Raw genomic sequence first — 27,416 nt, 5'->3', positions numbered from 1 at the left:
GTTTGATCATGTTTTTTATGCGTCCGTACTTCACCCATTCACAGACTTGTACACGCATTATTATTATTTGGCAGATTCAAGCACGTTTCTTTTTTTGATGTGTACGTGATGTATGTTTTTTATTATTATAACAGTACAGACAAATATAGTCAAAAAAAGCAATCATTCTGTATTAAGTTAATGTCTGTTAACATATTTTACATGTTGTGCGTTTCATTTCAAAGAAAGCGTCCAAAACAAGTCCAAGGTCCATTTTGAGCTGGTTTACTCCAGAAACATGCGGTCGTCAAACGTATGTTGAGGAGCTGCTGCGTCGAAAAAGAGTCGCCGTCTCGAGAAATGACGCTCGGGATGTGATGACATTTGAAGTCCGTTTCTTTTATTACGTTGGGTTTACTTTTTTTTGGAGCGGGAAGAAACCCCAAAGCACGACAAGCGACCGATCACAAACACTCGTTGCAGTGCACGCGCACTTTGTGCTCAAATTGTGCGCGTGTGTTCATGTTGCAAACATGCAAACCAACACAAGTGTGTGAAAAAAAACAACTTTAATTCTATCAAAAATGAGCTACAAAAAACGATCTTGTGGTATTGATATGAAATTCATAGTTTGCGTGAGTCATGTTGACTGATTGGAAAGAGAGCAACAGGAAGTGATGTCACATTGTGCTTGTGAAAATGAGCTGAAGGAGGCGGGGCTCCATTTAAGACAGTCATCAAGTTTGTCAACATCTCCATCACTTGTAGAACTCGCACAACATCAACTTGTGGAAGCGTCCATCAAACGTGCGCAATCCAAACTTGACGCAAACAAGCCCAAGTCTCCATTCAGAACCTCCCGAAGAACTTCCCTGAAGAAGCCAAGAATGACAACCTCCGAGTCCTAAAATGTCTCCGAGCAGAACTCAAACGTGTCCAAGTGTGAAGACGCATCAGCTCCAAAAGGAGGACTTGAAGAACCACAACTGGAAAACTTCTCAAAGCGGAAGTCAACAAGCGTCACTTGTGGCGGTGCAACGGATCACAAAAGCCGCAGATCGGATCCTTCTTCGGATCAGCAAAAAAAGATCAATAATACTTTGTCTTCATTTCTTTTGTAAAACACTTTTTCCCATTAAATATTTTTGGGGTCCCAACATTTTAATATAGCTCTTTGGGATTTAAGAACACATATTGAAGTGCAATATGAGGCAGAAACATTCGTATTTTAAACTCGGTCCACGTGTATTAATGGCTTAAAGTTGTGTTCCGAAAATCTGTTTGTCATTTTGAGTTGAATGTTGTTGTTTTAATGAGCAAAAGTGTTTTTTAAAATGAACGAGTAAGGCACATTCCCTTCCTTTAAACATGGAGAGTGACTTACAAAGTAGCCTTTGTCCAGAATATTGCAAAACAATTCAAATAAATCACGTACCAGCGACCAGCCAGATACTCGTTGGTCATGCTAACCGTTAGCCGCTAGCCGCTTACAGCGGAGACTTCTGCCGTATCATTCGACGACGTCATAATTCATTAGCGCTTTCTTAGCGTCCTAAATTAGCGATTGAACACGAGTTCGGGAAAGCGTTGTGTTGATGTTGCTCGCAACTTGGATGTCAATCCAAACTACAATAAAGAACTCCTAAATGTTTAAAAGGGAAGTCAAGCTAGCCATCACGCCACGACGTGAGCGGATTTCAAAATAAAAGTGCACTAAGGCTATTTGCATTGCCGTCAATGTATGACTGTAGTGGTCAACTTTATGTTGAAGTTAGCCTTAGCGTGTTTCAGCGTCCTTGACATGTCAGAATGGTGTCGATGCCGCGAACTTCCGGCGCCGATTGCGGTCGCTGCTGGCCGCGTTCCAACACTCGCACCCCCAACCCCTGCGCCCCCGCTCATCAACGGGAGGGCGTCTCGGCTTATCTGAAATGCTTCCGACACTGAGACAGACACTCGCGGCCTCGCACCCGTCGACGGGAACGCGCAACCGAGGGGCACAAAGGCGGAAGCGCAATTACTGGGACGCGGCCCACACGTCGTCGCAAACCGGAAACGGAAACAAAGTTGATGGGTGAAAACCCCGAAAGTCGGAAGTCCCGCCTCCTCTGTGGCATATAGTCCATAATGATACGTTGCACCACGACTCATTTGTACTTCTTAACCCTGGGCAGTATTTTATTTTGAAAGGACTTGGTCAGAACCAGTAAAAAGCCCAAAACGGGTCACAATACCGCCTTGGGGATTGAACTTCTCGCACCACAACTTGAAGAAGCCAAACCCGACCTTGAACAAATGGAAGTCAAGACGCATTGGCAGAATTGGGCAAACGTTCACCTGTGATTGGCTTCCAAACGTGGAACTTGAGCAAGTGGAACTTTTGTGGCCTCGACGAGCAACATTTCCAAGTTGACGTTGTGAAAATGGTTGAAGTGGACCCGGTCGGTCCCATCCAAGCACAACTTGAAGATGAAGTGACAAAGCAGCCCAAAAGGATTTTTGCAAAGCCGCTTCCGACCTTCCCTGCTCAAAGTCCATGTAACTTCGGGGACACTCGCATTCCTCGATAGTGCCACAATACTGCACGCTAGTAGAACCACTAAGGTGCACTAGTAGACAATCCAACCCCCTCGGCACACGAGTAGGTCAAGTACACGTTACTACGAGTGGACATTTTGGTGCTACTAGTCGTGTCTCGTAGGGTTACTAGTAGTTACGGTACATACTAGTTGATTTAATTACATGTTGGTAGGTCAACAAAAGTGGCGCTGAAAAAAAAAAAGAGACTAGTATGACGCTGGTTCGAGTGGTCGTCTCAGTGGCTTCTTCTTGCTAGTAGTGCTGTGAAACGTGTGTGACGTGTGGCCAAAGCGTGTACTGCTACATCACGTAAATGCTGAAAGCTTTTTGTTTGTTTGTTGATGCGCCGATGCGGCCGATTGTCCGATTGTCGGTCTTGCCGCGGCCGCATATAGAGAGAGATTGGCCAACTGGGTTTCAGCGGTTTCTGCTGGTCACATGACAGATGGACGCCATCTTGTTACCCTGCTGAAACCGAGCTGGCCAAACTCTCTCTATATACGGCTGTGGGTCTTGCCGGCCCCGCCCCCCAAGCCGTCAAAGTCAACGACGCTTGTCATTAAAGCTTTCGCGCCGCGTCTGTTTTGACTTTAGCTCGGCAGTTACTTGACTTTGTCCGCCTCCTCCTCGTTGTTATTGTTGTTGTCGTCGTGGCAGCGGTGGGCGGCGGCCTCCTTCCCCAGGACGCCGGCGGCGGCGGCGGTCTCCTTTCTGAGCGCCCGCGGCGCCAACCTCTTCTTGAGGAAAAGACTCTGGAGGAATCGGTTCCGGAGGGTGGCGGGAAAGTAGCCGCTGACCAGGTACATGAGGCCCACGCCGGGCCCGGCGAAGTAGCGCGCCTGCGGCTGCGGGTCCCGCAGCGCCCGCTCCATGGCGTCCACCACGGGGCTGAGGTCCGGGTTGGCGTGGCGGGCAAAGTGCTGGAACAGTTCCTTGGTCTCGCCCACGTAGTCCTCGCCAAAGTCCTCCAGAAGCGCCGGGGAAAGCGAGCCCAGGAGCTGCTGGTGTTGGGCCTCCCAGTACGCCGTGTTACTGCAATGACCTGGTCGCCATGACGACGACAGCGTTAGCACAAAAAGCATTTAGCATAGGCTAATGTTGTTATGGTTGAATAGTGCATATGGATAGAAGATCCAAAAATGGAAAGTATTTATATCCACTCAATTCAACTGTGGATTCAATGAATTGAATAATTGATCGAATAACGGCTTAACGGATTAACGGAAAAAGATTGGCCAGTTGGCTGATGCGACTGCCATGTTGCGAGTGACGTGTGGTTTGGTGTGGCTGGCGTGCGTCGGGTGGCGATCGAGCGTCCTCACCCGTCTTGTAGGACGAAGGGAGGATGGTGGAGACGTGGACGCCCCACGGCGCCACCTCGTGGCGCAGCGTGTCCATGAAAAGGTTGAGCGCCGCTTTGGATGCGCCGTACGCAGCCAAGCACGGAAAGGGTTGGTCGCCTGCGCAGCGGGAGGATGAGGACGAGGATGAGGATGAGGATGAGGATGAGGATGAGGATGAGGATGAGGATGAAGATGAGGATGAGGATGAGGATGAATAACGGTTGACTGAAAATGGCAAATGTTCTACACATTCAATGCAAATAGTGAAAAGTGAAAGTTGGGCAGTGATTCCTTCGTGTGCCACTAGAGGGAGCACGTGTAACGCACCTGATTTACAATCGCTTTAAATATCCTACTCATTATATTGATGGTACTCCTGAATTCACTAATGACTGGTAAAAAAAAGGAAGCCATGTTGTTGAATGCGTGTCAAAGTTGTTCCAGGCGGGGTGCAGGCTTGGCGCGCGCGCGTACGTACCCGCGGGACTGGAGACGGTGACCAGTCGTCCTTTGTCTCGTCGCAGCAGCGGCAGGAAGGTTCTGGTGACGTTGAGCGTCCCGAAGAAGTTGACCTCCATGCAGCCGCGGAAGTTGGACATCTGCGACAGCTCGATGTCGCCGAAGTTCACGCACACGCCCGCGTTGTTCACCAGAGCCCACAGACCTGACGCGCACACGCACGCGCATTGAGCTTGTATCTGCTGCGGTGGAAAGCGCAACAACTCATGTCGCTTGTAAAAGTCTCGTGGTTGTCTTGAGTTACGCAACGCGCGCAGTCGAGTGGGAAAAAGGAAGGGAAAATAAGAAGAAAAAAAGAAGGGAAAATAAGAAGAAAAAAAAGAAGGGGAAAAAAGAAGGGAAAAAAAGAAGGAAAAAAAAGAAGGGAAAAAAGAAGGGAAAATAAGAAGAAAAAAAGAAGGGAAAAAAAGATGAAAAAAGAAGGGAAAAAGAAGGGAAAAAAGAAGGAAAAAGAAGGGAAAAAAAGAAGGGAAAAAAGAAGGGAAAAAAGATGAAAAAAAGAAGAAAAAAGTCCCCCCTCGTCACTTAGGCCCCCCCCAGACAAAGTTGAAGTCTTTTTCACTTTTATGGCTTCATATGTCATCAATAACTTTATGAAAAATAATCCAACCACAAACACGACTGTCCTGTCATTTGAAACAATTGCGAGATTGTATTTATTTTTGTAAACAAGTGTCTTTTCTGTTACAAATGGAGTGACGGTGACCCTCTCTTGGCCTCCATTGTGCGTTTTTTTAACACAGTTTTGTCACTGCTTTTATATCGCAGATGTGATTCCACATTCGACCACTAGATGGCTACACTCTTAGTTGATAGAAGAAGAAACATGAGGTTTATTTCAAGCACGATACGACTGGACTTTCAAAGCTTCTTACTTGCCGGTGGGAGAAGTGAAGCCACCGGCGGCCATCTTACGTTGCTTGAAAACATGGATTTGTCCCCGCTCCGTCGGCGCAGCTGATTCGTTTGCGTTTTATCAACTTGTTGAAGTGACACCGGCTGCGCGTGCGCTGCCGGTCGACCGCGGAGTCGCTGCGGCGTGCCGGAGGCCGGCGCACGGATGGACCTATTTTCCATTTCCCGTCCGTCAAATGGCAAACGAGCACAGAACATGAGCGGGGCAGGAACCCCCCACGCAGTTTCAAAATAAAGTTTTGGGTTACTTTTCAGAATAAAACACTGGGCAGATCCTATTTCGCAATCATGTCAGCCAACGTCATGATGGGCGTGGCCTGGAGTCAACGGGCCAGGTGAGTTTTGTCCATAAAATGGGCGCGTCCGGAGCACGCAGTCGAGCCGCAACGCACGCGCATGCGGTGTCGTCTCGGGTGACTCGTACCAATAAGTCGAACCCAAGCACGATGTTGCAAAAATGGTATCATAAGTTATCACATGAAGAAGCACTTGACTATTTACTGCAATTGAAACGCTACAAACACCACATGGAAGGTTTTTTTTTTTTTTTTATCATTATGAGTTTAGTGCCGCCTTTTGTTCCGCCTTCTAAACGTGTGAATAAATGCGCAGAGCAGGGAAGTGGAGGCAGGAAGTCCTTTGATGCTGAGGGCATCCACTTCCTCCTTTCTGCAGAAAGACAAACTTTGTTTGTGCGTTTCTTGATTCCGGTCTCACCGAGTTGCGAGATTTGAGGAAGATTTGGGAAGAACGCGACACGAACAAGACGTTTCATTTTCTCTCGTAGGTTTAACTACTCGAACCATTGGCCTGCGACGTGTTGTCGGATGCTTCAGCAATCAAGTGGAAGTGAAGCCCATCAAACAAAAACATCTTTTAAAAATAATAATAATCGCCGCAAAATGTAAACGTTGCGAGTCCGGATTTTCAGACGATATGCAAACAGTCGAGTTGACTCTCGCGAGGCTTTCGCGGCGCCATTCTGGGAAGCGAGCATAAAACGGATCGCAGAGTTTTCAAGAAAAAGCAAGAACGACGTTGTCAGTAAAAGTAGCAACGTAAGATGGCTGCCCTCCGGCTTCAGTCCAGTCCAGTCATAATCCAAGTTGATGCTTCTGCTGGTCATCGGCCGTCATTTTGCGACGGCAGCAGGTTCGTTAGAAAATGGTCGCTACGAGGACTGATTATTTGTGTTTATTGTCAGATGACAAGTTCTGTTTGTCAGTTTAAAAACAAAGAAAGTAAAACGAATGCGATCGCGACTTCAATATTTCTGCCCGTTTGCTCTCATTCCGTTTTGAGGCGAGTCACTCAAAAGTGCCATAAAAACGAGTACAAACATTTGAGTATGCAAATCTTGTGGCGGGAAGAAAATGAGACAAACCGGAAGAAATGGAAGAAAACGCGAGACGACAGCAGCTGGTGAGCGTTTTTTTGTCCGAGCGAGATGAAAAGTGAGAGAAAGTAGCGAGCGATGGTGGCGGCGGCCCGGGTGGGCGGAGCTAGCCTACCTTGCGGCCCCAGCCGCTCTCGAACCTCGGCCAGCGCCCGCTGCACTTGCCGCGGCTGCGTGATGTCCAACTGCAGCAGCGCGAGTCGCGGCGAGCACGCGCGCCGCAGCTCGCGCGCGCCGTCGCCCGCGACGTCCATCACGGTGGCGAACACCCGGAAGCCCAGCCGGTCCAGGTGGCGCGCCGTCGCCTTCCCGAAGCCCGAGTCGCAGCCTGGAAGGGGGCGGGGCGTACTTAGTACTTAAAAGTACTTAGCGGCAATAAAGTCAGCCGTCATCGATCCAAACTTCGAGCGATAAAATCTCGGCTCTCTTCAAAAACATCCACTTTTTACAACAAGAGTCAAACATTTGCTTCTCCAAATGTGCAAAAGCATCGAACCTCATGTCAAACACGATGTTTCTTGCCACTCCGTTTCCCGTCATGCAACGCGCGAAACATGTGCTGACACTTTTGGGGGTTTTGTTTTGGTCACTCAAGCGCGTGCGTGAAGTCAAACTGGCACAAAAAGAGTCAACGCGCCAGCGCCCTCTGTGGTTTAGTGAGGAATGACACTTGCGAGCGTGTTGCAGGTGTGAGTTTGTGATCGTGATGATTGTGGGTCAGCTTTCGTCGTGTGTGCGTTCGTGTGTGCGCGTGTTGGCCAATGATTACAAATGTATCCGTGAGGGGGAATTGCGTGTGCGCGTGCGTCTTTTGCTCGCCGTGCTGGTGAATGATTAAAGAGTTGGTGTGTAAAGTTGGAATGATAGCAGTAAAGATGAAGCTCCCTCCCCCTCCAACGCACGCACGCACGCACGCGCACAGATTACGTTGATCTACTCAAGGTCAAGTAGGGACAAAGAGTCAAAGATATGAACGTTTCCCGCACGCACGCACGCACGCACGCGAGCAGCCAAATTGAGCCTCTTCGGAGACGACGTCCGACAAGATTTGTGACGACGCGTTGTTGCGTGCGTACATTGAGTAAACAATCCATCGATGAATTGGCAACAAAATGAACTTATTGTTGATCAATCGCGACTGAATCGTTGGAAATTGTCCAAATTGTCGGATTTCATTCGTGTTGCATGAAATCTGATTGATATCGACGTGAATCCAAATCAAAACAAAGGTTTGATTTGGAGGAGCAACGATCAACATTTTTGCCGATTTTCTTCACATCACGTGACCCAAACCAGGAAGTGAATCCACATTCAATTTTCTTTGTGCATTTTTGTTCGGCAATAAAGTCATGAAACATGTCAGATGATTTATTGACCGATTATCCGATAATTAAAATAATGCTTAGTTGCAGAAGTTGACATTAAAACACGCACAATTGGCCAAAACACACGTACGTATTAACACACACGCACACACACACTCCTTTTTTTATATTATTCTTACGCACCCGCGCACGCGCATGTTGCGAGTGCGCAGATCAAAGTCAAATTGGGCCAAAGATCGAGCATAAAGCGGCCTCGTCTTGTCCGTCGCTCAAACGCGCGCGCGGCCGAAGTTTGTCACCTGTGATGACGACGGCCTTGTTGCAGGTCGCCAGCAGTTTGCGGTCCGGCTTTCTCCCGCCCGTCTCGTAGTGTCGACGGCGGTCCAGCACGCGCGCCAGCATCCTCGTCATCAGGCCCCACGCCAACGCCAACGCCGCCGCCCACCACGCCAGCGCCCACGCGTCCATGGCGGACGCACGCCGCCGCAAACGCCGCCAAAAGATGCCTGCCTGCGGTTGCCTGCGCCTGCTGCTGCTGTGCACACTCACGCCGGCGCCTGCCTCCTCTTGCCTGCCTCCTGTTCCTCCTCCTCGCTGGACTGAACGCTCGGCACGCGCTTTCAAGCTTTATATAGCGCACACGCACACGCACACGCACACGCACACGCTGTTCATCCAGCCCTGCCCCACGGGTGCTGTCCTATCTACACACACACACGCGCACACACGTGCACACACGTGCACTATGTATCTGTATAAATGAACATTCAGACACACAAACACACACACTGACACCCAGATCAGCAGGTGTGTGTGTGTGTGTGTGTGTACTTGTACATACCACCTTGCGAGGACCAAAACAGATCGAGGACATTGTGGGCGGTCCTCACAACTCAAGAACTCTTTTTGAGGGTCAAGACTTGGTTTTCGAGTTTGGGTTTGAATTGGCTGATGAGGTTAAGGTAAGGAACGAGGGTAACCAATCATTTTGGATGGTTGGGGATAGGGGGAGGGGCTAGGAAATGCATGATGTCTATGGAGGTCCTCTCAATTATAGAAGTACAAGTGTGTGTGTGCGTGTGTGGACACGCGGGTTTAAAGATTAGCGCTCACGGCAGCTGCTCAGGTAAGCTTCAGCGCTGCATGCTACATGCTACATGCTACATGCTACATGCTACATGCTAATAGCGAGAGGCTGACGAGCGGTGGCGTGACATCCGTCCGCATCAAATCCAACTCGACGCACATTGATTTCAACAAGTGGCTACATGCTACAAGCTAGCGCGTTAGCCGAGGGTCCCGCATTGTCACTAAGATGTTCGTGCGTGCGTTTGCTGGCTCTCGCGCTGGCGATTTTCTCTAGCGTGTCCTTGCTAACCTTTAGCTCAGGGGTGGGCAAACTCCGCCCACCGGAGTCCTGCGGCTTTCTCCAACACAGCTGATTGCTACAGTTGCGTCCAAAACGGAGCCATCCTTCCCTCTCCTTCGTCCTCGATTTGAGCCAACTTTCCAGCCCATTTTCGGACCCGAGTTGCGGGTTTACACCAGAAGACCCGTTTCTTGGCTCCAATGGAGCCACAAAGCGGATGGGTCCATTTTGGAGCCAACGGTTTTCAGAGTGCGAGATCAACTCGTCGGCAAGCTCGGCATAACAATCCTGTGGATTGGAATCAGCTGTGTCGGAGGAGGGAAAGACTGCGGCCCCGCAGGACCCACTTTGCCCACCCCTGCTTCAGCTTGTGTTTTTCATGCATCCAAACGTGTGGAAAAGGCGCTGGAAGGTCCGCCGCGCAAAACGAAAAACATTTTGTCATGACGGCAGCAAATTTGTCAACGGCGTGAGCCAATAGGAGCCCTCGGTTCGACGCGCGAGCCGGCCGAGCCGATGTCTTCAACGTGAGCTTTTACTTCCTCCAAAATGGAGACTTTTTGGATGCGGCCATCCTGCCCGCCCACGATCTCGGGAACGACACGACGATGCGCCGCGAGCACCGGCGTGCGCGCGCACGCACACGTGCGGTGATAAAGCGCTGCCTGAAGGCAGCGCGTTCGGGATCGCGACGTTCCCGCTGTTGACGGAACGTTGAATCATCTTCCTCCGAACATCTGCCAGACTTGCACAAGGTTGCTCGCAAGGCCGACCTTCAAACAAGTCGACACGTTGGCTTCATTCGCCGCACGTGCGCGGATGGATGGATTCAAACACGCGCAAACTTCCTTTCGAGGCGGGTTCCGGAACACGTCTTCCAACACGCTTTTCTATCAAAACTGTTGAACGAAATCCAGTACAAAAACCAAAAAGAAGAGAAACTGTTTAAATCCATCAAAAACCCCAACGATTTTTCTTCAACATGTTTTTGCAAAAGACGAGCACGACGAAACCTGACAAGCGGCTGACTTTTGTTTCTTTGAACTAAAGACGCCGTGAAGAGCGAAGGAAGGCGGAGTTCTGGAAAATGTGATATGATGGAATACCAGAAATAACATCAACTCGTTGACTGGCAGCCATTTTGACTGAAGCAACCCCCTTCGCTCCGGGCGCTTTGACTGGATTTGGACTGATTTTGCAAGGGCCACAGAATGTTGTGTTCTATTGCTACAAAAACTAAGAGAACGTTTACAGTCTCTTCTTTCATCAGGAAAAAAAGGAGTATATTTCTATCGGTTTCCGTTTTGCAGCAATATCGCCAAGTTTCCTCATTATTCACAAATCTGTTTAGAATTGTGAAAAATTGAGGTTTTTTTTTTCAACAAGGCCCTGGTTGATCTCTTATACTCTGCTGCCACCTGCTGGCCGTTTTTGTAATAACTCGCATTGCTTCAAGCGTTCTCTTCAGTTGAGAGGCTGCAGCAAAGCCTTCTGGACGCTCGAGCATAAAAATAAAAATAAACATTTAAAAACGTATAAAGACGTCTTTGGGACACTTTAAACATATTTACACGTTTTGGGGAGCAAATGAGTTCATGATCAATCCAAATTGAATGGTAGTAAAAAAAGAGAAAAGGCCTTGATAAAAAGATCCTGTCCGAAGAAAGCATAAGAAATAATTGTGACTTTGAAACCGATGACGTGTCCCGGAATTCGCCATTTGCTGACACGGCGTTTAAACGCGGTAGCAGAAAAAGCAAAAAGGAGCGAGCGACCTCAGGGGATGAGAAAGAAAGTTGTAGCCGATCACCAGACCCAAGCGCAAGGTCCCGGATGCGAGTGAGTGTCTGCGCTCAGGGTTCGAGTCTCGGTCCGAGTCCGGGTCAGGCGGCGCGGCCATCTGGTCCAGAGGAAAGAGCCGGGACACGCTGCAAGGATTGCGCCTCCCGGCAGGCCTGGAAAGACCTTGGGATTCCTCCCCCCTCCCCCCTCCCTGGGAGGTCTGGACCAAGTGGCGGGGGAGGGAACTTTCCTGCTCGCCAACCCACCCCGGAACGCGTAAGCCAAATGCCAGATGCGAGACCGCCAACGGAAGATTGACGGAAATGGAGGACATCGAAGAAATGGAAGAAAAGAGCTCCAAAGAAAGTCAAGGTCAACTCCAAGGTCAAAGTTTGAGTCAAAGCGGCCTTGAAGGGAGACGAGCGCGTGAAAGACGATTTCCGTCTGCACGTTGACAAGCCGCAACGTTTTGGGGCCAAAGACGAGACAAACCAGCTGACGACTTTCTGGCGCGCATGAAAGACAAGAAGGTTCGCAAGGTCAAGATGGCGGACGCTTGACCGCAACGTCTGCACTTTGCAAACCATTTAGGGACAATTCATATTGTGAGACGGGGGAGGGGCCGGCGGGAGAAAAACACGAGAAAAAAGGGCCCTAAAATGGCGCTTTCGCTTTCAATCCGTTTTCAAATCGTGTGAAATCAATTGTCACGAAAAGAATGAGAAGCACGACAACGTTTTGATTCATATTTTCAATATAATAATCCTCAAATTTGAAGTGAGACCTTCAAATTTGCAAAAAAAGTTTGAGTCTGCGCTGGAAAGTGCTAAGCCACCATCAGCAAGCGTGTCCGAGGAGGGGCCGCCACATTGTCCCTCACAAACGGCCCATAATGCTATCGGTCACCGCGGCGAGTACCGATACCTTCAAATAAGACCGATATTGCCACCGAAAGCTGGTATCGGTAGTCGCCCGTCATCGAAAGTAACAGTTTGCGTTTTATCTGTTAAAGTGTGTGCGTGTTCTGACACACGCTAATAAACGTAGCTCATGAAAGCTAAACATTCAAAGGTGTGATCGGCGAAGTACTTGCATATTTAAATGTCGATCGTCAAGTTCATCGGCGGCACATTTGCCGATCTTTGGGAGGATGAAACCCAAACGGGCCGCTTGCCGTCTCGGCTCAGCTTTTGATGAGCGCCGGCTGGCTAACGTCTGCCGTTGGCCATCTTCCTTCCTCGCCCGCCAAAGAAAAGAAACGGCGAAAGAATCTGCGGGCGCGCGGGCCGGAATGTTGGACCTTTGACACCAGGCGTCCGTCCGTCTTCCGTCTTGGCGCTCCCGCCCGCCACGTCACGTGACGCCTGCGCTCGCTCTTCATTTGACTCGCTTTTCACACGCTCGTTTTCTCGAGGCAAGAGAACGCGTCGCTCGGAAATCCCAGCCAACTTGGAGATCGGCGTGCACTTCCGATCCTCGCCGCTAGGTGGCGCCCAAACACTCCAGCACGCTGACTTCTTCTCCTCCTTGAGGTCGCGACGTGCTCCTCAACTCGCATCTCAAAGCCACTCGAACGCGTCCAAAAGTCCTTTTTGCAACGCATAGTTTGTGTCGCGGCGAGCGTCCCGCGAAGGAAGACGGCGCCGCCGCTGATGTCGTGGCAGCGTCTTTCCATCAGAACCGCATCGTTCCCAATGGCAGGAAGTTCCATCCAAGACACTTCCTGTCTGAACAAAGGCCTAACAAAATAGCGGGAGGGGCCAAAGGGGTCGGGTGCGCAGCAGGCCGGGTGGTCCTTGGCGGTCCGACCCCCGGCGAGCGAAGCGACCTCTGGGGACATGGAAGGACGGCTGACGTCAAAGCGGCCGATAATTGACGATAATTATCGGCCGCCGATATGATCGAGCGTTCCTAATATTTATCAATGAAGAAAGTTTTCTACTCGAGTAAATTGTGTTTTCCCGCCATGAGAGAGCGACGTCACATCCAAGTGAAGGCGGTGGAAGTTTTTTTTTTTCCGACTTTGCGAGTGGAATTTCCGAGTTCAAGGGGGCGTTCCCGTCCGCACTTCCTGGTTTGAAGTGGAAGAAGTCCGACTTCCCGCTTTCCTCGAATGCAGCATTTGCCCATCATACGCAATCAAGTTCAAAGCTGCTTCCTGTCGGCGGCGGCGCTTCCTGTCAATCTCAATTGACAGGAAGTTGACAGCAGGATGTTCCCTGGCACTTCCTGCGCCACGGTCAGGTCTTGGCTGCGGTCCATTTGGTTCTGCTTGTGGTTGTGAAAGGACCCGCGGACCCCCCTCCAGCCCTGTGCCGTCCTCCCCGTGATCTTCCGCGGCGGTCTTTGTGTCACATGACGCTAACGAGGCAACTCGGCTCAGACAATGTGTTGTTTACCGCTCGCCGCTAATGGCTAACCAAGCGAGCTATTGTTGACATTCGCCGTCCTCACGCCATCCGCTAACGAGAGCCCCGCCCACCCCCGCTTGACTCCACTTCCTGGTTAACGCGCTGACATCATCCCTGCAGACGCGCCAAGTTAGCTCGTTAGCGCGAACCTCCTGCTCGAGCCCTCAAATGCGCACGCACACACCTCACACGAAACACACACTTCATGCACACACACACTTGGCACACGCTGTCCCTGGGACAGGAAGTCGACTCCAGGAAATTGTGGTTTGCCCATCAGGAAGTTGAATGCAACTTCCTGATGGGCAGGAAGTTGCATGTCAATTGTTGCTGTTGTTTGCTGGAGGGTTGACTTCACTTCCTGCCGCCATCACCGGCGGCCACGCGGGAAATGAGCTCATTAGCGCCACTCGGCCGTAAGCGTTACATCACCGATGCGTGTCAGACGCGCCCCCTCGGGACGCTTTGTCCTCGGGCCGCCGCCGGTCACGTGACGCGTCATGAGGACAAAGTGTCCCGAGGGCGTCCGCACGCAAGCTTCTGCTGGTCCACTTGGCGGCGGATTGAGGTCACCGGGCCGGGGATTTCCGAGGTGGCGCCGGGAGGGGGTTCGAGAGGGGGGCACCTGTTCAGTCAGGTGCGGACGCCTTCAACGCGAGAAATGCTGAGGACTTTCCGGGGGGGGGCACGTCTTGCGCAAACGGCGAGCTTTGCTTCCCGTGACTCCCGTCAGCGCTAAATTGCCGACGTTGGGGAGCCAATCAATTGATTATCAAATGAATGATCGGTTTTTCATTCCAAATTGTTTGTCATTTCACTTTTCGCAGGAAATCTTCGCCAATTTCTGCCCTGAATTCAAATCAAAGCGTTGGAAAATCAGGCTTGACATTTTGGACGAAAGCAGGAAACGGAATCAAACATTTTGGGATCAAAGGACGGAAACCGAAACCAAAAAATGTCAAGTGACGCGCGTGCGTGTGCGTCGTCGTGACGCTTGCGGTCGTCGAGGAGGTCCGAGGTGATCGGCGAAGAAGATTTGGTCCTGAACTTGGGAGGGGTCGAAGGCCACCTCGCCAAAAAGCCCAAAAGCAACACGACATCATCAAGCCGCCGCCCAGCAAGCGCACGTGAACGCGAACCTTTGACCGCGAACCTTTGGCCGCTAATGCTAAGCGTTTGAAACGCGCTCGATGGGAAAGAGCGACACGAAGCGGATCCCGCGCGACGGTCGTCCGGACGTCGTCTTCAGACGCGGGACCACTTTTGCAGGTTTTTTTTCTTTCTTTCCGGCAGCTCTTCGCGTCTCGCAGCAGAAGACGACCAACGCGTCCGGACTTCCTTCCGAATGTGAATCCTGGTTCGAGTGCAGCGCTTGAAACGAACGAAGTGAAAAAGCGCTTGAGCAATTCGCAATCTTGATGAAACGTCAACTTGTCGATTCTCGTGACATTTCGAGCACTCGTTGTTTTGTCCGCGCTAACGTTGGCGCTCGCTTTTTTACGCAGCTTTTCTTCCATTGGCCCTTTCAAACGAAATGAAACATGGCCGCTCTTCAAATTGGTGACATCAGCAAGACGACAAGACGAAGAGCTCGGATCAACGTTGGCCATTTGCATAAAATTGTCCCATTTGACTTTTTTTGGTCCAATCAGATTTCAGCTTGCACGTGTTGCCGCGTGACTGAAATCTGCTCAAACCTTCGTCAGCGGCGACGTCGCTTGAAATGTCACGTCGTCCTCTTTCGTGTTTTTTTTAAATACATTTTTTGATTTGTTTATTTGAGTTGAGTTTTATTCATTGATTCTTTTTTTATTCATGTCTTTGATTTGTATTTATTTGTTTGTTTATTTGAATGATATTTATTTATTTTATTTTTATTTATTTGTTTTTATTTATATTTGGAGGATTTTCATTTATTTTACTGTTATCCGTGCATCCATTTTCTTAACCGCTTGTCCTCACAATGGTCGCGGGTTGCTGGAGCCTATCCCAGCTGGCTTCGGCAGTAGGCGGGTTACGCCCTCAACTGGTTGTATTTTGCTGTTTGTTTTTTTTCTTTTCACCTTCACAAATTGTTTGTGATCTTTGACGTAAACCGCACAAAAGATGGAAAGTTTGTCCTTTCACAGTTGTGCTCATATTTGGTCTGACCGTGTCAAAATGCTGAGGACACGCGGACGGACGGACGGACGGACGGACGGACGGACGGGTACGTCCGCCATATTGTTCGGCGCTCTTCTATTGACGACGAATTGATTTGTGATGACGATCAAGAGTGACATTTGTGGGTTGAGCCGTTTACACTCCAGCAGAAAATCCATCACATTTTCGGAACACGCTGTTCTGGGAAATTCGAACCCGCCCCCACACACACACACGCACACACACGTACGCCCCCACCTCTTGTTCTGTCCGTGTGGGTGGTGCGGCGCCCAAAACAAACGCAGCTTTTGTCCGTGAGCCGGGCCGAGCAGGATTACCAGGAACACGCTCGCGCTCGCACGCTCGCGCACGCACACACGCACGCGCACGCACACACGGGACCACAACAAGCCAGTCAAACAACTCGTCCCAAAACTCACCCACTCGCTGGCTAACATGTCAAGACTGCCGAGTGGCAACTTTAGTACTTCTTACACATTTGCAGATCCAAGTGGCCGCATAAGGAAGCGCCCCCCCCCCCCCCCCCAAAAAAAAGAAATCCAGTCAAGTTGATTTGCATGGCCCGGAATCACTAAAGCGTCTCAAAGGGCTGCAGCCCCCCCCCCCCCCCCCCCACTTGACATTTATTAGGACCGGATCCAGGACTCCAGACGGACTTTTTTTCTTCTTCTTTTTTTGTGGCCTCTAATCTGACATTTTGAAGATGATTGACTATCAATGAACTTGCAACGTCAATATTCATCAGCAGCCTTTATTTTGGCGGGCCCAGTTCCTTGCCGCTGTTCGCTTTTTGTTTCAGGCCGGGCGGGGGGGGGCGCTTTTTCTTCTTCCGGGGGCTCACAGCTGCACCGCATCAGCAATCAGCAGCAGTCTGACCTTCGCGCTGGTTTGGCGACCTTGTGCCCTTTTTGAGCGCCTTTTTGATTTTGGTGTGCTTTGAGCTGGCACCGGCGCCTGCGCAAGATTGCTTCTCCGACCGGGAGCGCGTTCCAAAAGATGGCGTGGAGAGACGAAGCCAGTCCTCCTCCAAAGCCAAAGCAGGTCCGCTCGCGCCACTCGCGGGTGCCCGGGTCCAAAATGCGTACAGCGGCCCGTTGGCGGGCGCTCGGACCCGCGCTCAATAAGTCCGTCAAAGTGGATTGAATGGAAAGAACAGAAAGCAATTGTGAGAAGAAGAAGAACGTCTTCAAACCCGCTTCCTCGGCGATTTCATGGATCTTGCAAATCACGGCTGGAACTTTTTGTCTTCACATCCAATCAATCCATTTGCAAATATATTTGGACATTTTCATATTTCATTTTGCAAATTGATGGGACACTTTTTATTTCCAGCAAAGGAAATGCCGAAGTCCGAGAAAGGTCACTTGAGGTCATCCTGCACAAGTTCTCATCACTTTGCTTTGAAAAAGTTTTCACAAATGTTTCTTTTCTTCCGTGCTTGAACGTTCGTTGCTGACGAACGCGTTCGTGTGCTGACGAACGCGTTCGTGTGCTGACGAACGCATTCGTTGCTGACGAACGCGTTCGTGTGCTGACGAACGCGTTCGCTGCTGACGAACGCGTTCGCTCTCGCGCGCGCTCGTCATCATGTGGGCAAACTTCGGAATCGTTACTTGGCAAGACAATTTGTCATTCAAGAATATAAAAAGGTGTTAAAAAAAGGTGTTAAAAAAAGGTGAACATGTCTTGAGTGGGAACACGTCAGACGACAGACATGACAACTTCAAAGTCACTATTCAAGTGTGTGTGCGTGTGTATTTTTAGTTGGAAAAGGAAAAAAAGGGGAAACTGAAATATGAAGGGAATACAACACATGGCAATCACACACACACACGCGCACACACACACACGCACGCACACACACACCCCCACCCCCCCCCCACACACACACACACACACACACACGCACACACACACACACACACACACACACATCTCCATTTTGACAAGACTGGATGCCAGGAATCCAAACATAGAAAGAAATCGGATGTCATTTCCTGTTTTGAACTTCCTGTTGGAACAACGCCCCCAAATGACCCCAATTCATGCACGCACACACATGAACACACGCACACGCACACTTGGGGTGGTTTTGGGGTCCCTCCCTCCCCCCACCACATCCATGTTGCAAATTGAAAGTCCTGTCAGATTTTTTGACAACTTAGTAGCTTCCCAATCCTCATCCTTTTTCCCCCAATGGTGCCCCCCCCCCCCCCCCCGCACACACACACAGTCAGTTAAGTGTCTACAGATGTGAGTCCTCTGGCTGCTCTGACTTTTCCTCACAGGTTGTCGGAGACAGCAGTGTGTGCGCGTGTGCGTGTCCCTCTTGAGAACGCTTTCACAGAATTGTGAGTGTGTGTTTATGCGAGAGCGTGCGCACGTCCTTCCTAAGAATGCTAAACAAAAACGTTGTGTTAACTTGGTGGCATTTGTTGTTGCGCGAGCGCGCCAGGGATTTATTATAGTTTGGGAATTTTCATTTCGTTTGGATTTCGTTTTGAGTTTGAAATTTAGTTTAAATTCGTTTTCAGGGCGGTTCTGTTCGATTTGATTCGTTTTAGTTATGAAAAGAAAAGAAAAGAAGCTTAGTTTGCGTTAGTTTCAGTATTAGTTTTCTTTTTGAGCTCGCAAGCCAAACTGTGTCAGGGTTCCGACTTTCTGGACCGACGTTAGCCACCCGTCTTCTACGCGCCATATTTAATAAACACCCGGTGAGAAAAGTAACTCATTTCTTACCTAGCGACGTCATCCGGAGGTGCTTTTCTATTGGCTGCTGCTTGATGATGTCACGGACGTGTGACATTTTCAAACGTCCTCATTCTGGTGAAATAAAATTCAATCGCATTCAAAATCCTTGCCAAAGGCTCATGCATTAAATGAAGGAATTGTTTTGCTATCATTTTAGTTAATTTTGTAAACATAAAATGTAGTTTTCTTTTTTCAAAGCATTTTTGTTTTTATTTTATTTCATTAACGAAATTGTTTTTTGAATTTCAGTCGTAGTTTTTGTGAACTAAAATAACCCCAGACGCCAGCCACGCTCTCATGCGTTAATAACATGCTAAGACGTGAACACGCTAAGACACAAACATGCTAAGACGTGAACACGCTAAGACACAAACATGCTAAGACGTGAACACGCTAAGACACAAACATGCTAAGACGTGAACACGCTAAGACACAAACATGCTAAGACGTGAACACGCTAAGACACAAACATGCTAAGACGTGAACATGCTAAGACACAAACATGGCCGCCAGGACGCAAACATGCGAAGACGCCTGTTTGTGCTTTTGAACGTCCTCCGTGTTGACAAAACAGGACGACGGTGACGATGACAGACAAAAGCGGCCGCGAGAGACGAGCAACGCATGAGAGCACACGAGAGCATGAGAAGGAAGCTGAGAATACATGAGAGCTCAATGACATGAGAGGACCAGATTTCATTAGCGTGCTCTCGCGTTCACAATTTATTACAGGCAGCGCGCACACACACACGAACAATGTTGGTGTGTGTGCGCGCGTCCTGGGAACCGTCCCATGTGTGGAGGTCAAGGGTCACATCCTGTCACACAAAAAATGCTCATCTGCATCTTGTCATGTGCGTGTGTGCGTGAAAATGTGTCTGTGTTGTACTCAAGTATTTTTCCCACAAGTACTTTGACTTGTACTGGAGTATTTCACAACCTCCCCCCAAGACATTTTGTTCCACAAGTGTTTTTATTTGGACTCGGGTGCAAATTACTTGAGTCCTTTGGCCGTGAACAAAAATGATGAAGTGCGTCGTGATCTTGTCCCTCGTGTGGTTTTGCAGATTGTTTCTATTAGAACATTGGGGGGGGGGGGGGGGGGGGGGGGCGACCCAGAGGATCCAAGCGTACATGTGGAGCGAACCCCCGGCGAAACAAGCGGACATATTTCAAAACTCTGCGGGACGCCGGCTGGCTCGTTGGATTCCACTGCAAACGTCGCTTTAATTTATGACCCCCCCCCCCCCCAAAAAAAGCTTAACAGCCAGGCCAGTTTGACCCCCGCCTTCTCGGATTTCCTCTTAAAGGGGCAGGAGCACTTGCCTTTTGGCACTCAGACTGCAAAATTTGACTTGTGACTTCTTTCAGTGGATCTTTCAAAGCAACAAGCAGCAAAAGAAAAGAAAAGAAAAGAAAGGTCACGTGCACCCCCTGCTGGTCAACACTTCCTCTTTGGGCTGCCCCAATCCAAACTGGTTTTCTTTTCTTTTCTTTTTTATCAAATTACTTTTTAAAGTGTAATTTTTGTATGAATTGAATAAATATCCATGATCAATCCAGAATTGGATTAATAGAATTCTCAATTCGGTATGTGAACGTATGTCGGCGGCGGGCTCCCCCTGCTGGCCACAAGGGCTCATCACATGACGACGCCCCTTGCCGCTCGCTCAAAACTTGTGGGCGGGACAAGGACTAACCGGCCAATTATGGAGCGCCCGGCGCGTTGCCACGGAAACGACGAGTATCTTCCTGCTTGGAAACCGTAGGGGCGCGGCCTCCCCGGATTAGCAGCAGCCAAAGCCAATCATATTGTCGCAGCGCCATGGCTGCATCCAATCACATGGCGAGGGGGCGCCTCCCGCCTAGAACGCCCGTGGCTTTCTCACGAACGACGCAGCGGCCGGGACCACAGCGGGGGAGTCCCGCTTCAAGATGGCGGTTATCTAGCAGGGGTTCGTTTGGCTCGACGTCTCCGGCCGGCCGAAGACGCTTGTCCACACCGGACCGAGCTGGAGTCCCCGCCGGACCGAGCTGGAGTCCCCGCCGGACCGAGCTGGAGTCCCCGGATGTGGCGTACCAGCGCCATCCGCCAGATGAGCCCCACTCGTGCCTGTTGAGGTGAGCGGTCGTTCGAATTCGGACATTTCCCTACTCGTCCGCTCGATTCCAATTCATGAGCGAACATCGTGGCTCGCGTGGCTCGCGTTAGGTTGCTACATTTTTATTTATTTAGAAGATAAGAGAAGATTTTTCTGCACACAGGTCATTTGACGGTGCCGGACTTGCGGTTGTTTTTCGGGTTCTTCATGTTTGTTTTTTTGCGCCTTCTTGATTATTCCAAAAACAGCACGACACTTCAATCATCATTTTTTAGCGAATAGCAAAATGCCCACAACAGGCTCACATTTGTGGCGGCCATGTTGGCAGGGGCGAATGTCCCATCAAAGTTAATGAGAAATGAAAAGCATGGACCTGAATTAGCTTAGCATCGCCGCGACTACTAATTCGTATCTACCTGTTTGAACAGTTTTAAGCCCTTTTCGATGGCCTCCAATTGTATGGGAAATGCAGAAAAAAGCAAGCGGACTGACATTGCAGTTTGAGCGAGCGAGCGGCATAACACAGCATCAGCGGCGTCAATTTGGATTTCCTTCAAAGCGCGTCAGCTTTTTGAGATTTCTTTGCAATATTTTTCTACTGTACTGGACTTTTTTTTAGCCCATGAAAAAAAGGACAAAACATGTCAAAGCCAGCAAAGTTGACGGGCGCTGACGCGTACCGCCTCACATGAGAAATAAATCCTATTCATGCATTTAACGTACAGTGGGCAGAACCGGATGAGCCCCCCCCCCCCCCCCCCCATAGTCTGTCAAAAGGTGGTTGGGCCGTATGTCCGTGTAAGGTAGCGATGAGCTGACGGCGTGCTCGGCAGGATGGACGTGTGCACGAAGACCCCGAACCGCACGGCGCCGGCCGCCGGCGAGGACGGCGGGCGGCGGGGCGCCTTGGCGTCGGCGTGCTCGCGGACCAACGGCTGGAGTTGGCCTCCTCATCCCTTCCAGGTGCTGGCCTGGCTCCTCTACGCCTACTTCGCCGTGGTGGGCCTGGGCGTCCTGGTGCCGCTGCTGCCCGTGCATTGGATGCCCGCCGGCTACATTGTATCCTTTCTCGCGTGCGTGTGTGTGCGTGCGCGCGTCCGCCAGAGATGCGTCAAGCTTCCCGATGCGCCACTCAGTGCAGCGGCGTGATGTTTGCGTGCCACCTGTGCACTCACGTCATGGCGGTGAGCGTGGACCCGGCCGACCGCAACGTCCGAGCCAAGAGCCTGAAAGGTCCGCTTCCCGTCTTGGACCGCTCCAAACACGCCCACGTCATCGAGAACTGCCACTGCTACCTGTGCCAGGTGGACGTGTGAGTGGCATCGCAACGGCGCATTCTTTCTTTCAGTTTGATTTTCGGGTTGCAATTCTTTGGCTTCGGGCCGATGATGGCCGCCGATATTTGGCATTTTGACAAATATCCGGATCTGCCTTTTTAAAACTGCGACGGCCGAGATCCACTTCAGGTGGCCATTGATTGAAAATGTGAGTCTTTGCGTGAACTTGAACTGAGACAAATGTGTGTGCGTGTCCCAGGGGCCCCAAGTCGAAGCACTGCAGCGCGTGCAACAAATGCGTGGCCAACTTCGATCATCACTGCCGATGGCTCAACAACTGCGTGGGAAGCAGAAACTACAAGTCCGTCCACGTCTTCGGCTTGTGCGCATTTGCATAAACAATCATTGCTGAGTTGCCGGTTTCTTACCTGTCTCCATGTATCACGTGCGTGCGTGCGTGCGTGCGCGTCCAGGTTGTTCCTGTACAGCGTGGCGTCGGCCGTGTTGGGCGTGTGCGTCCTCCTGGCCGTTTCGGCGTACGTGCTGATGGAGTTCTTCTTGGAACCCGACAACCTCGGCGCCGGCAAACACTTGTGGGGTGAGTCCGCGCGGCGGCGGCCGATTGGTCGTCCGCTCGCACGCTAAGCGGCCATCTTCTCGCCCAGCGCCAAACCGGACGGCGTCGTGGCTCCTGTTCCTGCCGACGCGAGCGCCGACCGCCGCCGTTCCCGCGTTGGCCGCCGTGACCGGCGCGCTGGCGCTGCTCGCTTGCGTGCTGCTGTGCCACCTGCTCGTCTTCCACGTCTACCTCAGTAAGTCGCCGCTCCCCATTCAATTCCACTTCCTGTCATGTCATCCTCATTCAAATTCGATTGCGGAGTACATCTCGAGTGTACACAATGTGCAAGTGTGGAAAACAAAGCCAGATGGTAAGAAATGCAAATGTGTGTGCGTGTCCCAGAATTCAAAGTAACGCTGTGTGTCAGTATCAGGAGGGGGGAGGGGCAAAATCAACTCGGGTCTGATTCCAGTTCTGGTGTTCGTTCTGTGAAAAGCAACTTAGATGCCGTTTGCACGTGCGTGTTTGAGTGTGGAACAGGTTGAGCACGTACGAGTACATCGTGCGTCAGCGCCACCGTCAGGACGGGAGGCAAACGGCAAGGCCGGAGGACGTCAAGCGCGCCAGCGAGACGCTTGGCAGCGTAAAGGTGACCACTCGCTCGCACGCCGTCACTTTTCCTTCCTTTGTCTGCTGCCAATTGATGATGATGATGATGATGATGATGATGATGATGATGATGATGTTGTTGTCAGGAAGCGGGCGACTCGGGAACACTGAGCTACATGGAGCCTCCTCCGCTGGACGGGGGCCGCTCGCAGTAAGACTTCCTTTTGCTTTGTGGTGCGACCATTCACAAAAGTCACGCTTCGGATGGTTTTTCGGTCAGAAAAAAAAAAAAAAAAAAAAGTATTTTGTCTTCATTTATTTTGGAAATCGCCTTTTCCCATGAAAAAAAACATTCAAATGTCTAAAATAGCCGTTTCGGATTTAGGAACACGACTTTTAAGTGCAATTTGAGGCAGACATTCTTATTTTTACATGATAAAATAAAAAGTTGCTTTCCTATCATCTAAACAGCTGTTTGACATTTTCAGTTGAATGCTTTTTTTTTTTTTTTGGCAAAAGTGATTTATAAAATAAATGAAGACAAAGTTGGCTTTCTTTTTTAATAATGCAAAGACCTCAACGTGCAATTGAAGGCGCATTCCCAACCGCCGATCAATGATGATCCGTTGCGCCGCTATTCTCGCGACATCAGCGCCCGTCCCGCCATCTTGTTCATCGACCTGCGTGTGTGTCGGAAGGTTGGTGTCCAATGGCAGCGTGAGAGGCGTGGCTAGTCCGCTCCTGGAGTTACAAGCCCCACCCACAATCTCCACACGGCACAACGTGCACATGCAGGTGAGTGACAAGCATGTTACTGAACGGAAAAACAAGTTGACTCCACGTCAACTTTTTCAGTTCTTTCGTTTGTTTGCTGCCGATTGTAGCTTTTTCCTCTAAGCAAGCTGATGAGGATGATGAAGAGGATGGTGATGATGATGATGGAGGATGATGATGGATGATAATGAGAAGGATGATGATGATGTTGAGGATGATGATGGTGATAAGGATGATGAAGATGAAAATGAAGATGAGGATGAAACTTTTTCAACAATTGAATAATCGTGTCTCGCCAATCCGCATTACAAAGAATGAAGATAATAATAATTGTGTTTATTTCTGTGAAGACGAAAAAGAAGAAGAGGAGGACGAAGAAGATGGGCGGAGCCGGCGCGATTGTGGCGGACGCCGACCCAGACGCTGGTTGTTTGTCGGAGCGGGTCGGTGCGCGGCTGCCGGGCCAGCCGTCCGCGGGCCCCCCCCGCCTCCCTCCGCCCGTCCGGGCCGCCGCCCCACCCGCCGAGTACCACTCGGACTCGGCCGAGTCCTTGGAGGAGGTCCCCGTGGCGCTGGACAAACTGGGCTCGCGGGCCCCGCGCCGGACCGCCGTTTTTGTGAGCAGAGTTGACGGCGAGAGAAGGACGGCCGGCGCGCCTTCATCCTCCTCATCCTCCTCCTCCTCGTTTCTTTTTCCTTCCATGGCCGGGTGGCGGCAGTGACCCGACTTCCTGCTGGTCTCGTTGCCGCGGCATCGCGCACGCAAGCACGCCGCGTTCACTCACACATTGTCACTTGTTGCATGGCACTTTTTTTCACAGCGATACCGGTCCGAGTCCGACTCTTCCGAGTGGAGTTCAATGGGCACAAATCCGCTACAAATAGCACTCCTTCAAAATGATGAATCCAGGTGTGTCTGAGGTCAGGCACAGCTGGATTCATCAGGAAATAAGACAGGAAATGAAGGAGTGGTACTGAGTTCAGGAAGTCGTGGATTTGTGCCAAGGAGCCCGTTTGGGTCAAAAGTTGTGTACTTGGAAAAATATAATAATTTTTTTCAAGTCAAGATTTGAAAGTGAAAAAATATGTTTTCAAACCCTAAAAAAGAGGATCTGAATCTGAAAAGAAAAAAACAAGACCTCAAATGTCAAAATATTGAAGGAAGCAAAAAGTAAAAAAGAAATCATTTATTGTGAGGAACTACTATTGAAGATTGAGGTATGGTTTTGAAAATACCATCTATCCGGCCATCTTTTTTTCTCATGCAAAAGACTGGGACGTATGCATGGCGATTTTTTTCACATTCTTTGACATCCTGTTTCCGTGTTTTTTGGGGGGGGGAATAAATACTTGAAATCACTTAAGTTGCGGGCCCTGAATCGATCAGCTATGAAAGTTGGACTTTTTGAACGGAATCACGGAAATGATTGCGCTTTTTGAGGATATTCAAATTTTGGGACGAGCCCCTCCCTGTAATCGGCTTGTGGGATCCCGACAGTAGTAAGGATTCGAGACTGCGTCTGTCGCATCCGGGGAGATCAATAAATTGCATCAATGACATATCTCACTTGCAACACTGACTTACTTTGCACCTTCAGGCGTCCTGGCTGCGTTGCGGACACGAGGGGCGTCTTGCCGCCAATATTCGCTGTCGGGGATATTGCAATGAATATTTCGACTCGCGGTGTGAACATTGTGACGCTTCACAAATACGCTACCTTGTGTCCCGCCTGTCACGTTGCCGGGTGCTGATGCGCGCGCGCCATTGATTACCTGCCGGAAGACAAAATGGAAATCGTACTTGCAACATTAGTCACGTTTGATATACACTTTGCTGTAAAAGCGGTTTGGATAATAACTCGTGTACTTTGTCCTTCTGCTGCACATCAGCGTGTTGTGGATGACTTGAGGTAGAAATGATCAATAATAACTTTGTATACATTCACATGGAGAATGGCTGACATTTACATGTGCATTAACTAAGCACCAATTTGGATTAAGGGGGAGGGTTTGAAATCAGAGAAGATAGTATATCAATTCATTATGTACAATATTTCAAATAAAAAATGAAATAGAAGCATCTTAAACAGCTGATGTACAAGCCATAATCATTACATTCATTTAAATAAAATTGAGCAAGCAAGACATAAAAAGCTAACTAACCCCCTGCCCCTTTAACACTAACATTTGTGTGTCAGGAGCACTTCTCTTCAATTATTATTATTATTTTATAAGAAAACCCTCTGATTGATGTAAACTTAACCGCAAGCTAAGCTAGCGGATGAGCAATTAAATGAACAAACATTGCAGACCTAACATTTGAATAACGTGGCTTCGAGCGCTCACCTCGAGGCAGCCCTTGTCTGTCTTTGAGAAAGAAAAAAAAATGTTTTCGAAGCAATAGTCGTCCAAAAGGCCGACAAATCGAAAGTTTACTCCCGATGACTGTTGGCGCGTCACTTCTTTTTCTTCCTTCGGGCTGACCGGAAGCTTAAACGCGTTGCTGCCTCGTGGTGGCGGGGAGGTATCATAGTTATTTAATTTCGGTCTAAATTTAGACGAGACGTATTTAAAGATGTACTATTTCACTATTCATTGAAAGGTGAATATTTATTCAAAAGCAAAATAACACAAAAAAGGAAGACAAACGATTGATCGATTAAGTTCTCATGCCACCATTTCTTGAAGGCATTATTATTATTATCATTTAATTGAATCCGTTATTTCAGGTAGTGGTCAACATAAACAAAACAACTAAAATACATTTCCACTAAAAAGGGTGCGAGGACGAAAACGTATTTGGTCCATTTCAAACATATTCAAATCCATTTCAGAATAATGAATTGATGCAGTGAGCAGCTCGTAAACACAACTCGATAGGCATTCAATGTTCCTGTTAAGGTGCTTACACGTGACACGTTTTGTCCGGATATGACGTCAAACGTACGTCTGTAGTCCCAAAGCAACGGCGAACGATAAAGTAAGGTGTTTGGGGCCGGGGACGACCAAACAGAAAATCTTTTTGGATTTGATTAAAGAAGCGAATATTCATGCTATGTTAGATGGAAAACGGCATAGAAACGCTACGGTTGATCAACAATTACAAAAACAAACTTATACGACGACGTCATCACACGGCGCAGTCGCTTGCTGATCTTCTTCGTCTTTTTAAATGACTGGTGGATCACATCTCTATGGTGTATAGCGCCACCTAAGGCGGCGGAGTCCCCTCTCAATATTGGCAAAAGAACAACAGATGGAAGTCGCATGTCTGTTTTCTGCATTTGCAGTACATTCGCTTCAAAAATGTGAAACAATTGGATTATATCAAAGTGAACCATATTAATTGTCTGTCAGTGAAACAGTTGATACTTTTTCCACTCTTAAAATGGGTCAATTTGAACCGGCACAATTCACATTGTTATAACTAATTGTCAACTATTTCCATTGAACATGTGTTGAATTGGACCATTTCTTGTAGTCTGTTGATGTGAAGTTTTAGAGCAAAAGGGTGAGAGGGGGGGGGGGGGGGGGCTATGTTGGGTCAACACGACCCGGTACG

General features: G+C 49.5%; 2 protein-coding genes across 4 annotated transcripts; one reads left to right on the top strand and one right to left on the bottom strand.

The window, feature by feature from the left end:
* Positions 1-102: 102 nt before the first annotated feature.
* Positions 103-26,358, bottom strand: hsd11b2 (hydroxysteroid (11-beta) dehydrogenase 2). 2 transcript variants are annotated; one of them, XM_086070441.1, is made up of 8 exons: positions 26,201-26,358; positions 25,573-25,627; positions 25,440-25,502; positions 18,522-18,605; positions 6,848-7,060; positions 4,381-4,566; positions 3,882-4,019; positions 103-3,601 (listed from the first exon to the last, which is right to left on the bottom strand). In XM_086070441.1, exons 4-8 carry the CDS (start codon positions 18,586-18,588, stop codon positions 3,162-3,164), a joined length of 1,044 nt encoding a protein of 347 aa, XP_085926567.1. In that variant the 5' UTR covers positions 18,589-18,605; positions 25,440-25,502; positions 25,573-25,627; positions 26,201-26,358; the 3' UTR covers positions 103-3,161. The 2 variants fall into 2 exon arrangements, with proteins under 2 accessions (XP_085926567.1, XP_085926566.1); XM_086070440.1 differs by lacking the exons at positions 18,522-18,605; positions 25,440-25,502; positions 25,573-25,627; positions 26,201-26,358 and adding an exon at positions 8,357-8,671 and having other exon boundaries at positions 532-3,601.
* On the top strand, positions 20,402-25,414 carry zdhhc1 (zDHHC palmitoyltransferase 1). Of its 2 annotated transcripts, none has more exons than XM_086070439.1 (10): positions 20,402-20,654; positions 21,469-21,694; positions 21,777-21,947; positions 22,172-22,273; positions 22,386-22,510; positions 22,578-22,724; positions 23,002-23,120; positions 23,231-23,291; positions 23,779-23,875; positions 24,205-25,414. In XM_086070439.1, exons 2-10 carry the CDS (start codon positions 21,470-21,472, stop codon positions 24,574-24,576), a joined length of 1,419 nt encoding a protein of 472 aa, XP_085926565.1. In that variant the 5' UTR covers positions 20,402-20,654; position 21,469; the 3' UTR covers positions 24,577-25,414. The 2 variants fall into 2 exon arrangements, with proteins under 2 accessions (XP_085926565.1, XP_085926564.1); XM_086070438.1 differs by having other exon boundaries at positions 20,403-20,654; positions 21,772-21,947; positions 23,227-23,291.
* Positions 26,359-27,416: the final 1,058 nt, after the last annotated feature.

Source organism: Leptonotus elevatus, chromosome 3, assembly GCF_054856555.1.
Source record: "Leptonotus elevatus isolate MCC_2025b chromosome 3, RoL_Lele_1.0, whole genome shotgun sequence".
Lineage (NCBI taxonomy): Eukaryota > Metazoa > Chordata > Actinopteri > Syngnathiformes > Syngnathidae > Leptonotus > Leptonotus elevatus.
Note: the sequence above shows the minus strand (reverse complement) of the source record. Positions and strands in the feature narration are given on the sequence as shown.

What these genes read in the sequence shown, in the direction of transcription:
- zdhhc1 (XM_086070438.1), top strand. Translation starts at nt 21,470, where the DNA reads ATGGACGTGTGCACGAAGACCCCGAACCGCACGGCGCCGGCCGCCGGC. An exon ending in GTGGGAAGCAGAAACTACAA is followed by an intron (nt 22,274 to 22,385) that starts GTCCGTCCACGT and finishes GTGCGCGTCCAG; the next exon opens with GTTGTTCCTGTACAGCGTGG. An exon ending in AGACGCTTGGCAGCGTAAAG is followed by an intron (nt 23,121 to 23,226) that starts GTGACCACTCGC and finishes TGTTGTTGTCAG; the next exon opens with GAAGCGGGCGACTCGGGAAC.
- hsd11b2 (XM_086070440.1), bottom strand. Translation starts at nt 8,525, where the DNA reads ATGGACGCGTGGGCGCTGGCGTGGTGGGCGGCGGCGTTGGCGTTGGCG. An exon ending in AGAGCGGCTGGGGCCGCAAG is followed by an intron (nt 4,567 to 6,847) that starts GTAGGCTAGCTC and finishes TGTGCGCGTCAG; the next exon opens with GTCTGTGGGCTCTGGTGAAC. An exon ending in CCCTTCGTCCTACAAGACGG is followed by an intron (nt 3,602 to 3,881) that starts GTGAGGACGCTC and finishes CATGGCGACCAG; the next exon opens with GTCATTGCAGTAACACGGCG.